At 34.9% G+C, this 12792-nt stretch overlaps 1 protein-coding gene across 1 annotated transcript in view; it reads right to left on the reverse strand.

The window, feature by feature from the left end:
• The window catches only part of USP32 (ubiquitin specific peptidase 32), a 241238-nt gene that overhangs the window by 63172 nt on the left and 165274 nt on the right, over nucleotides 1-12792 (reverse strand). Inside the window, 2 exon segments of the mRNA XM_030294593.1 lie at nucleotides 829-931; nucleotides 12123-12184. Coding sequence (XP_030150453.1) covers nucleotides 829-931; nucleotides 12123-12184 — 165 coding nt within the window.

Genomic DNA, 12792 nt, shown 5'->3' on the forward strand with positions numbered 1-12792 from the left:
AAATCCATTCTTTGTTTTACATAAGACTCTAGGGGTGCCTGGGTGGCTCTGTCAGTTAAGCATCTAACTCTGACTTTGGCTCAGGTCATGATCTCATAGTTCATGAGATTGAGTCCACTGACAGTATGGAGCCTGCTTGGGATTCTCTCTCCCTCTCTCTCTGCCTCTCCCTCACTCGCATGTGATCTCTCTCAAAATAAACAATCAAAATACACACATACATACATAAAGACTCTAGAATTTTCACTGAGAATTCCTCGTTTAACTCTTTATTTGGAACAATGGCAGATTATCATTTAGAAACTGAATCTAATGTTAGTCCTGAAATTAACTTTCTTGAACAGAAAAATCAACACTTCTTACCCAAGGGTCTTCAACATTTTGATGAAAAAGGTGAACAAATGAAGGATAAGGTAAGTGATGTGGTTGAGATACCACTGGCTTAAAAGTCAGAACTGAGGTTTGATCCCAGTAAGCAAGATATTTAGGTCACCTTTAATTTCAGCCTTAGGTACATCACAGGTAAAATGAATATAATACCACTTTTCTCCCAGGGATATTGTGAGCATTAAATGAGATATGTAAAATGCATATACATGCACCCATGTGTCCATTATCACCTTCCTCACAGAGTTGTTTCAAGGCATGAAATTTATGTGGCAGTACAAGCACAGAGCTTGGTCTATAGCAAATATATCACACAGGTACTCATTTCTTTCCCCATCAAATCCTCATCTATGTAGAAGGATTTTATTACTGGCCAGGAGCCACCAAAGTCTGATAGAGTTGAAAATCCTATAAAATATTACATAGGGGGGTCATACTCACATATTTGACATATTCTTTCCACTGCTGCCACCACTGCATGGAGATGATAAACCAATTGTGTCCTGGTTGCAGACCATACCTGCTCTCTCGTTCTAACCATCCTCTGTACATACAAAAGACATTCAGTATATCAAATAGTATGAAACAGATGACCACACATCCACAAATTATCATTAGAAATTTTTACAAAGGAAAAACATGACACATATACTTGGGGGACTGCCATAGTTTAAATTAGTGAAACACTGGTAAGCCAAATTTAGGAGTCCTAAATACCACTATCAGGCTTCACACTGATGTTTTAAAAACAGCTTTACTGAGGACTAACTTATATAACACAAAATTTACCTGAATTCAGCGTACAGCTCAATGATTTTGGTAAATTTATAAACATGTGCAACCATCACCAGAATCCAATTCTAGAATATTTCAATTAACCCCAAAAGCTATCCTGTACCCACATTTAGTCAAGTTACATCACCACCCTCAGCCCAGGAAACTACCAGTCTATTTTCTATCTCTTACAATTTGCCCTTTTCTGAACATTTCATATACATAGAATAATACAACACATGGTCTTTTATACCTGGCCTCTTTTCCTTACCATAATGTTTTTGAGGTTCATCTATGTTGCAGCAGGTATCATTAGTTTGTGCCTTTTAATTCCATTCCAAATATTACTTAAAATCATTCCAAAGGTCTGTATACACATTTTGTTTATCTACCTAACATCTGATAATCTGAAACTGGCAATCTATTTTCCAAAGTGGCTGCACCATTTAACATTCCCATCAGTAAGGTACAATGGTTCTAGTTTTTCCCACATTCTTGGTAACACTTGTTATGCCTGTCTTTTCTATCAAACGTTCAAGTGGGTATGAAGTGGTAACACATGGTGATTTAAAAAAAACTTTTACAGAGGAGAAATTCATAACATAAGGTGTTGGTTGCCTATTTTGAATGTACTAATGCCAGTGGACTGTTATGCTTTAAATGGTCACTTTTATGTTATGTGTATTTCTCCAAACATTTTCATACATCCCAACTGAGTAGTGATACATTAGGCAGTTATTTCCTATTATTCCCTTCCCCCAGCCCTTGACAATCACCATTCTGTTCTCTTTATCTATTCATTTACCTATTCTGGATATTTCATATAAATAGAATCATACAATATGTGACCTCTTATATCTGGCTTTTTTCATTTGTGAGGTTCATCCATGTTGCTGCACGTAGGAATACATCGTTCCTTTTTATGGCTGAATAATATTCCTCAGTATGCATATACCACATTGTGTTTACCTATTCATCCACTGATGGCTACTTGGGCTGTTTCCACTTACTACTTATTGTATATAGTGTTGCTATGAACATTTGTTTACAAGTATTTGAGTCCCTGTTTTCAACTGTTTGGGGTATATACCTAGAAGTGGAATTGCCAGGTTACATGGGATTCCATGTTGAGGAACTACCAACTTTTCCACACAGCAGCTATACCATTTTATATTTCCACCAGTGATATATCAGTGTCCCAATTTCTCCACATCCTTACAAAATTATTTTCCATTTTTTTAATTATAAACATCCTAGTAAGTGCAAAGCAGAATCATTGTGGTTTTTGAGTTGCATTTCCTTAATGACTAATGATTTTGAGTATCTTTTTATGTGCTCGATGACCATTTGTAGGTCATCTCTGGAGAAATGTGTATTCAAGTCCTTTACCCAGTTTTTAATTGAGTTTTCTTTTGTTAGTGAGCTTTAGGAGTTAGTGACCCCTGGCAGATCTGTGATTTACAAATATTATCTCCATTTTGTTGGTTAGTTGACCCCTGGCAGATCTGTGATTTACAAATATTATCTCCATTTTGTAGGTTGTTTTGTCACTTTCTTGACAATGTCCTTTGATAAACATAAGTTAAAAAAATTTTTTTAATATTTATTTTTGAGAGAGAGAGAGAGAGAGAGAGAGAGAGAGAGAAAGCAGGGGAGGGAGGGAGGGAGAGAGAGAGAGAGAGAGAGAGAGAGAGAGAGAGAGAGAGAGAGAAAGGGAGATACAGAATCTGAAGCAGTCTCCAGGCTCTGAGCTGTCAGCACAGAGCCTGACATGGGTCATGAACTCACGAACCATGAGATCATGACCTGAGTTGAAGTCAGATGCTTAACTGACTGAGACACCCAGATGCCCCGATAAACAGTTTAAAATTTTGATGGTCAGGGGCACTTGAGTGGCTCAGTTGGTTAAGCGTCCCACTCTTGATTTCAGCTCAGGTCATGATCCCACAGTTCCTGAGTTTGAGCCCCTCAATGGGCTCTGCACTGACAGTGTAGAGCCTGTTTGGGATTCTCTCTCTGTCCTCTCTCTCTGCCCCTCCCCCCTACTCACGTGTGCACAATCCTTCTCTCTCAAAATAAACTTAAATTAAAAAAATAAAAATAAATAAATTTTGTTGGTCAAATTTATCTATTTTTTCTTTGGTTGCTCATGGTTTTTATTGTCACACGTAAGAATTCACTTAAATCCAAATCACTTTTGAAAAAAATATCTTTCCTAGATACAGAATAAAAGTACCATTCTGCTCACTCCTGGATTCCAAGATTTCTGATGAGAAACCTGCTGTTAATCTTATTGAAGATCTACTGCATGTGGTGGATAGCTTTTCTCTTGCTACTTTAAAATTTTTCTCTGTCTCTGGCTTCTGATCATCTGATTAAAATGAGTCTTGGTGTAAATCACTTACAGTGTTATCCTTCTTGGAGCTCGATGAGCTTTTCTAATGTTTAGGTTCATATCATTTATCAAGTGTGGGGAGTTTGGACCCATTATTTCTTCAAGTATTCTGCCACTTTTTCTCTTCTCCTTCTGGGATTCCTATGTGTATGATGGTACGGTTGCTGCTATTTCAACAGGTACTAAACTCTGTTCATTTCCCTTAGTTCTTTTGTCTTTCTACTACTCAGTCTCAATAGCTTCAATTGACCTATCTTTAGATTTTAACTTCTCTCAAACCAGGCTTTATGGTTCTTGATATATAAAAAGAGTGTAAAAAAACATTTCTAGCTTGTAGGCTGTAGAAAATCAGGTAGTGGACCAAAGTCAGCCAATGGGCCACAGTGTAATAATCCATGGTTTAACATATAGTCTGTCCTAGACAATATCACATGTACTTGAATATGTACCCTGCTGTTGTTGGGTGGAGTGTTCTGCTGCTGGGTGCATATACATTTACAACTTTTATATTTTCCTGAAGAACTGCAACTTACCATTATAAAATGTCTGTGTAGTAACAATCCTTTGTCTAAAAGCCATTTTTTCCTAAATATGCATGGTTATATTTATTTCAGCATTTTACTTTGAATCTATTTGTGTCTTTGAATCTCAAGTATTTGGATTAAAAAAAATCAGTCTAGCTTTTGATAATTGTTTAATCCATTTATACTTAAAGTAATTATTGATATGGATTTGTGCCTACATTTTGTTACTTGTTTTCTATTTATCTCAAGTATTTTTGATTTTCTATTCCTCCTTTACTTCCTTCTTTTGTATTAGATTGTTCTGTATTAGATAGCATATCATTTTAATTATCTTTTTAAAGAAACTATATTTGGGATTATATTCTTATGGCTCTAAAGAGTTACAAAATAAAGCTTAACACATGCTACTTCAGATTAATAATTTATTTCAGTAAAATATAGATGCTGTTCAAATATAGCTCTAGTTCCCATTCTCTTGGTTGTATTATTGTCATGCATATGACGTCTTTTTATCATGTAAGAACAACATAGCTTTCAAATTATTGTCTTATGATTTTGTATTTTAAGTCAGTAAAAAGGTGAAACAGAAATGTATCGGTATATCATTATGTTTACTCGTGCTCTATATTTCTTTATGCAATTCAAATTATTGTCTGGGGTCACTTTGTTTTAGCATGAAGAAGTTCCTTCAATATTTTAAGTATTTTATTCCTTCAGTATTTAAGACATGTTACCTAGCAATAGTGTTTGTATGGACTGTTTTCAAATTACCTTAATTTCTGAAGGATAATTCTGCTGGATAAAGAATTCTGGGTTAACAGTTTTCCCCCTTCAACACTCTGAATGTCATCACACTGCCTACCGACCCCTATCATTTCTAAAAGAAAAAAAAAAAAAAAAGGTCAGCCATTAATCTTATTGCCTTCTACAGAAGGAGTCATTTTTCTCTTCCTGCTTTTAAGATCTTCTCATTGTAACTTTGAACAGTTTGACTGTGATATGTTTAGATGTGGATCTGTTTTTAACCTGCTTGCAGTTTGTTGGGCTTCTTGGATTAGTGACTTTGAATACTTTTAGAAGATCCAGCCATTATTTTGTCAAATATTTTTTTCTGCTCCTTTCCTCCTTTTGGGACTTCCATTATGTGTGTATTGGTATACCTGTCTCTGGTGTTTCACACACCTCAGTTTCTGTTCATTTTTATTTATTCTCTCTGCTCTTCATACTGGAAAATCTCTATTGATCTATATTCTATTTTGCTGATTATTTCTCTGCAACTCTAATCGGTTGCTGAGTCCCTGTAGCGAATTTTCATTTCATTTATTGTAATTTTCAACTCCAGGATTTCCATTGAGTTCACTTTTAAAATTTTTATCTCCTTATTGATATTTTATATTTGACTAGTTATTGTCATTATATTTTCCTTTAAATCTTTAAACAAAGCTTCCTTTAGCACTGAAAACATTTATAACAACTGCTGTGAAATCTTTGTGTCCTAAGTCAAACATCTGAGGCTACTTCAGTGACAGTTTCTATTATCTAGTGTTGTCACCACCACCACCATGGTATATGGGTCACGTTTTCTATTTTTTGTATGTTTCATGATCTTCTGTTATTGAGAACTGGACATATTTGATAATATGTTTCACCAACTCTGGATTCTGATACCACCTGTGTGTTTTGCCTTGTGACTTCCTGGACTAATTCTAGAGTCTGTTTCCCCTGCAGTGTGAGGCAGCTCAGTTTTATTATTTTTTACATTTAAGTTTGGCTTCCTTGGGAACAGCATAATTTACTGATCAGACAATAACTGGTGAGGGGCTATTGTGAAACATCTTGAGCCAGTAATACTTACACTTTTTCTTGATGGAAGAGTTTGCAGTTTGAAAAATGATGTGAAGTTCAGGCAGATAACGAACTTCCTTGGTTTTTACTTTTTGCATGTGCAAGGTCTCACATTCAATCAGGAATGAATAGATAGCTACAGTCCTCCTTGGTTTCTGCTGAGCTTGGGCCTAGCCTTGTATATGAGCAGGCTTCCAGATCATTTGTGATATGGTGAAATATATCAATACTCATTACAGTCATCTTGTTCCCTGGATCTCTTGGTTAAAATTTTGACTGGCCTGTCAGTCTGGTGTTTTCCTTAATCAGTATCTCAACCCCAAGCTAATGATGTTCCCTGATTGTTTGCCAACATGACTGTCATATAAATATATACTATATATATATATATATATATATATATATATATATATATATATATATATTACTTATTTATATATATACACACACACAAATATAAATATTGTGTATATGCACAATTTTCTTGGGCAGGCATTCATGCCTGTCCTTCCAAATTAAGTCAGCCTTGTCATCTCTGCCTTGGTAAAACTATCATGTTGGGTAGGAAGGAATGGGAACAGCCCCAAGTAAAATTACCACAGATTCCCATTATCCTTACCAAGGTTTAGTGGTTTTTCTTGAATAAATGCTTCCCAACTGTCGAATAGCTTTGGTCCATTTCCAAAGTCCTAAAATAGCTGGCTGACAATTTTGTACAATGTTCTATTTTGTCCAGTTGCTTTTCAGGGAGGATTTGCTGACATCTTCACTCAGCCATTGCAGAAATACTAATTTTGATATAAATTACTGATTCTTTAAGTTAGAGAGAAATATTTCTTTCATCTCATTGCATATATACCAACCCGATTCATACTTTAAAAATCATCCGACAAATTCAAATGAATTTCTAGGAGTAAAAATGCAGGCAAAATAACACAAAACTCAAAAGTCAAAAATGAAATGAACCACTTTGGAATCTAGAATTTAAAATTCAGATTTAGTAAAAATAAGGAATACAGAGGCAGATTATTTGTGTTTTCAATGAAAAAAGTCATTGACTTGATCCTGCCACTTCCATGCAATTTTTGGTAATAAGTTCCTCAACTTTTGTGTTCTCAGTTTCCTCCTCTATAAAATGGGATGGTGATACTAATTTAAAGCAGTTATTCTTTTTTTTAATATAATTTATTGTCAAAATGGTTTCTGTACAACACCCAGTGCTCATCCCAACAAGTTAAAGCAGTTATTCTAAGGAATAGGTGAAATAATGCAAATGGAACTACTGTGTAAAGAACAAAGTTCTATAAAAACATGAGATTTTACCAGTATTATATTTTAAAATAGGGATGCTATAAGCATTTGCAAAATAATTAAGCCAAGAAATGTATATACAGGTTATACAGCATTTTTTTAAGTTTTTATTTTAATTCCAGTTAGCTAACATACAATGTTAGTTTCAGGTGTACAATATACTGATTCAACAATTCCATACATCACCTGGTGCTTATCTAGACAGCATTCTTAATATGTATACTAAGTCATACTGACATCAGAAGATATTAGCATGTGATGAAATTAGATTACAATACTGTAAGAAAAAGCTACTGCAGCTACATAAAAGCCTTTCAGTATTTCTTTACCATATCTCATTTGTACACTAAATGTACTTTAAAATTTTATTTTATGACAGTTAAAAATCAGAAAAAATCAAGACAACACTGTCAACATCTGAATACAAGATGAGTAAATAAGAATGAGTTTTCTGAGCATGAAAATTAAAATGACTACATGAGACTAGAGTTTTTATGAAAACATTTTCAAAATGGATACAGCTAAAAATTCTTTAAAAAAATAACCATTTTTTGGGGGCGCCTGGGTGGCTCAGTCGGTTAAGCGTCCGACTTCAGCTCAGGTCACGATCTCGCGGTCCGTGAGTTCGAGCCCCGCATCGGGCTCTGGGCTGATGGCTCAGAGCCTGGAGCCTGTTTCCGATTCTGTGTCTCCCTCTCTCTGCCCCTCCCCCGTTCATGCTCTGTCTCTCTCTGTCTCAAAAATAAATAAACGTTAAAAAAAAATTAAAAAAAAAATAACCATTTTTTAAAAGAATCCAGTTTTTGTTAAGTTCATTTATTTTAAGAGAGCGAGCAGGGGATGGGCAGAGAGAGGTGGGGAGAGAGAAAATCTGAAGCAGGCTCCATGCTCTCAGCACACAGCCCGATGCAGGACTCAAACCCATGAACTCTGAGGTCATCACCTGAGCTGAAATCAAGAGTCAGACACTTAAGTGACTGAGCCACCCAAGTGCCCCTAAAAGAATCTATTTTACAAAGATGGAAAGTATATTTGCTACTTAAATTAATCTGAATCTCAATTGGCATTTCTCTTTAAATGTTAACTACATAATCCTTCCGGTCCTCAGGTATTCCAAACAACTCTATTCAGTATACTCTCTTATCAAGCAGTCATACACCAGAAGAAACTACTGAAAAATTTGCATACACACTAGTTTCAAGAGTAAGTGACAAACTATATATTGAATTTATTCTAAAAGCCAAGTTTAATAGTGATTCAGTCTTGTTTCTGAAACTTCCTACACAAAAGTAGTAACACTAAAGCAATGAAAGATACTTGATATATTAAAATTGAATTATAGCCATAAAAATGTGCAGGCCTATTAACCTAGATATTTCACCTCAAGTAATATTGCCTAAATAAATACCTAACCAAAGGCATACAGAATTTATTACTAAATTACTAAATTATATTAAAGAAAAATAGAGATTAAAAAATAGGTGATGAATGGGGCCTACTAGCCAGTCATTTAAATTATAAAAGGCTTTTATTGATATGTAAAAGTGTCATTTGATGTAATCTGCAGTGAAAATGGAGGCCAAAAATAAAAGAGTGTTTTGAAATATCCTTCCTTCTTTGCTTTTATTTAAAAAAAATTTTTTTAATGTTTATTTTTGAAGAAGAGAGAGAGTGTGAGCAGAGAGAGAGGGAGACACAGAATCCAAAGCAGGTTCCAGGCTCTGAGCCATCAGCACAGAGCCCAATACAGGGCTCAAACCCACGAACTGAGAGATCATGACCTGGGCCAAAGTTGGATGCTTAACCGACTGAGCCACCCAGGTGTCCCCCTTTCTTTCTTTTAAATGTTTATTTACTTTTGAGAGACAGAGAGACAGAGTGTGAGTGGGCTAGAGGCAGAGAGAGGAAGACACAGAATCCAAAGGAGGCTCCAGGCTCTGAGCTATCAGCACAGAGCCTGACATGGGGCTTGAACTCACAGATGACCTGAGATCATGACCTGAACTGAAGTCAGACACTTAACTGACCGAGCCACGCAGGCATCATGAAATATTCTCATTTTTAAAAAAACATTTACAAATCCCATCAGAGGCATACATATGTGGGTATATGAACATAAAAGTGTCAATAGTGCAACCATTAACAAAATGAAAAGGCAATCTATGCAGTGGAAGGAAATATTTGCAAACCACAGATCCAATAAGGGCTTATATCCAAAAAAAAAAAAAAAAAAATATATATATATATATATATATACACACACATATATATATATGAAATTCATTACCACTTAATAGTAAAAAGATAATAATAATTCAATTTAAAATGGGAAAGAACCTGAATAGATGTTTTTCTAAAAAAGACATACAAATGGCCAAAAGCTACATGAAAAGGTACTCAACACCACTAATTATCAGGGAAATACAACTCAAAACCACAATGAGGTACTACTGCATGCCTGTTAGGATGGCTATTATCAAAAAGACCAGAAAGAATATCCATTCACAGATGCGGAGAAAAAAAGAATCCTTATACACTGTTGATGGGAATATAAACTGGAATAGTCACTATAAAAACTAGGTTTCACATGAAATCAAAAAAAGAACTACCATATGATCCAGCAATCCTACTTCCGTGTATAAAACCAAAGGAAACAAAATCATGATCTTGAAGATGATAGCTTTACTTCCATATTCATTGCAGCATTATTCACAAAAGCCAAGGTGTGCTAACAACCTATGTGTACAATAATGAATGAATGGATAAACAAAATGTGGTGTGTGTGTGTGTGTATATATATATATGTATATGTATGATAGAAAAAAATGTGGTGTATATATATACACATACATATATATATATATATGTGTATGATGGAATATTATCCAGTCTTAAGAGGAAATCCTGTCATTTACAACAAAATGCATGAGTCTGGAAGGCATTACACTAAGTGAAATAAGGCAGGCAAAGACAGACAAATATTGCATGGTATATCACTTATATGCAGAATCTTAAAAAAAAAAGAGTTGAATTCAGAAACAGAGAGTAGAAGAGCAGTTGCTAGAGGTTGGGAGAATACAGACAGGCTGATAAAAGGGTACAAACTTTTATAAGATAAATAAAGTTTGAAGATGTGACGTATAATATGGTGACTACAGTTGATAACACTGTAGTGTATAACTGAAATCTGCTAAGAGAGTAGACCTTAAATATTCTTACAATTAAAAAAAAAAAAAAGGATCCAAAATCTATAAAGAACTTATCAAACTCAACACCCAGAAACAAATAATCCAGTGAAGAAATGGGCAAAAGACATACATAGGCACTTCTCTAAAGAAGACATCCACATGGCATACCAACAAATGAAAAAATGCTCAATATCACTCATCATCAGGGAAATACAAATCAAAACCACAATGAGATACCACCTGACACCTGTCAGAATGGCTAACATTAACAACTCAGGCAACAACAGATGTTGGCAAGGATGCGGAGAAAGAGGATCTCTTTTGCACTGCTGGTGGGAATGCAAACTGGTGTAGCCACTCTGGAAAACAGTATGGAGATCCCTCCAAAAATTAAAATAGCACTACCCTACGACCCAGAAATTGCACTACTAGGTATTTATCCAAGGGATACAGATATGCTGTTTCGAAGGGGCACATACACCCCAATGTTTATAGCAGCACTATCAACAATAGCCAAAGTATGGAAAGAGCCCAAATGTCCATCGATGGATGAATGGATAAAGGTGTGGTGTATATATATACAATGGAGTATTACTTGGTAATCAAAAAGAATGAAATCTTGCCATTTGCAATTATGTGGATGGAATTGGCAAAATTAGAGAAAGGCAAAGATCATATGACTTCACTCATATGAGGACTTTAAGATACAAAACAGGTGAACATAAGGGAAGGGAAGTAAAAATAATATAAAAACAGGGAGGGGGACAAACATAAGAGACTCTTAAAAATGGAGAACAAACAGAAGGTTACTGGAGGGATTGGGGGGGGGTGGTTAAATGGTTAAGGGGCATTAAGGAATCTACTCCTGAAATAACTGTTGTACTATATGCTAACTTGGATGTAAATTAAAACAATAAATTTAAAAAAAGGAACTATGTGAGGGAATAGTGATGGATATGTTAACTTGATGGTTGGAATCCTTTCACAATCTGTACCCATATCAAATCAAATTGTACACTTTAAATATTTTACAATTTTAGATATTACACCTCAATACAATTGAAAAAATGTCAACAGCAATTACCTATAAATACAGAGATGATGGGCTTTTTTTTGCTTCTTTTTATTTAGCTTTACTTTATAAAAACCTTTTTACAATAAACATGAACTATTTTGTAGTAAGGAAAAATTGCAACCTTTCATCTTATAAAATATCTTTTTTTTTAAAGTTTTTTTTTTTTTTATTTTGGGAGAGACAGCATGCACATGTGAGCAGAGGAGGGGCAGAGAAAGAGAGAGGGAGAGAATCCCAGGCAGGCTCAGGACTATCAGCACAGAGCCCGACATGGGGCTCAATCTCATGAACCGTGAGATCATGACCTGAGCTGAAACCAAAAGGACGCTTAACGTCTGAGCCACCCAGGTGTCCCTAAGACGTCTTTCTTATTTCAAAAAATTAAATTCAGTACTTGGTGCAATTTTAAAGCTAAAGAGAATATGATTTCTAAATTAATCCAATCCCTTGGTTAGGAAATTATTTTAACAAAAATATTTCAATATGAAACTAATTAGGAGAAACAAGGTGTCACTATAATGATTATATTAAAATGGGACATGTTACTTAATAACAATATATTTCAAGTGTCGGAAATTTCAACTATATAATGAAAAGTACACTGATTGAAACTATAAACTTACCTAATAATTTGTCCTTCTTCTTCAGGAGTAGCTGGTCTTAACCCCAGAACTATGTGACATACCTAGAGAAAAAAGTGGTAAATCAAACTTCACTGGTGCCAATGACTGGACTGTATAAAATTTCACATGCTCTGCGTGAGTTCCATTTTGTGGATGGGAATCTGAATTAGCAATAGCTTTCAACTGATGAATTATCAATGTTTGAACTTTAAACTTGAGCTGTTTGTTCGTTTTCTAAACAAACTATTTCAATAGAGGCCAACTTCTAAATCTCTGTGTGAGACAGGAAAGAAAGGAAGGGAGGGAGAAAACGGAGATAGAGACAGAGACAGAAGAAAAGAACTATTTACCAGAACATTTCATTAATACTATGTATTTTAAGATATCTCACACAGGGAATATTATTTTCTTTCCTGAAATCTGAAGAGCAAATCATGGCACTCAAGGAGAAAGGCGAGGGGAGATGCAGAGGATATAGGAGACAAAAAATATGGGTAGCATTTCAGTTTAATCAGTTCAAAGAGAAAAATTATTGCCACTAATGCTAAATAAGCTTTTTAAAAATATGCTTTTTAGGGCTCATTTCCTCTATGTGGCTTCTCTAAATATCATCAACAGATGTAATTTTTCAATATTTTCTCATGAAAAATTTCAAAAACACAGAAAAGTT

The sequence above is a fragment of the Lynx canadensis genome, chromosome E1, assembly GCF_007474595.2.
Source record: "Lynx canadensis isolate LIC74 chromosome E1, mLynCan4.pri.v2, whole genome shotgun sequence".
Taxonomy (NCBI): domain Eukaryota; kingdom Metazoa; phylum Chordata; class Mammalia; order Carnivora; family Felidae; genus Lynx; species Lynx canadensis.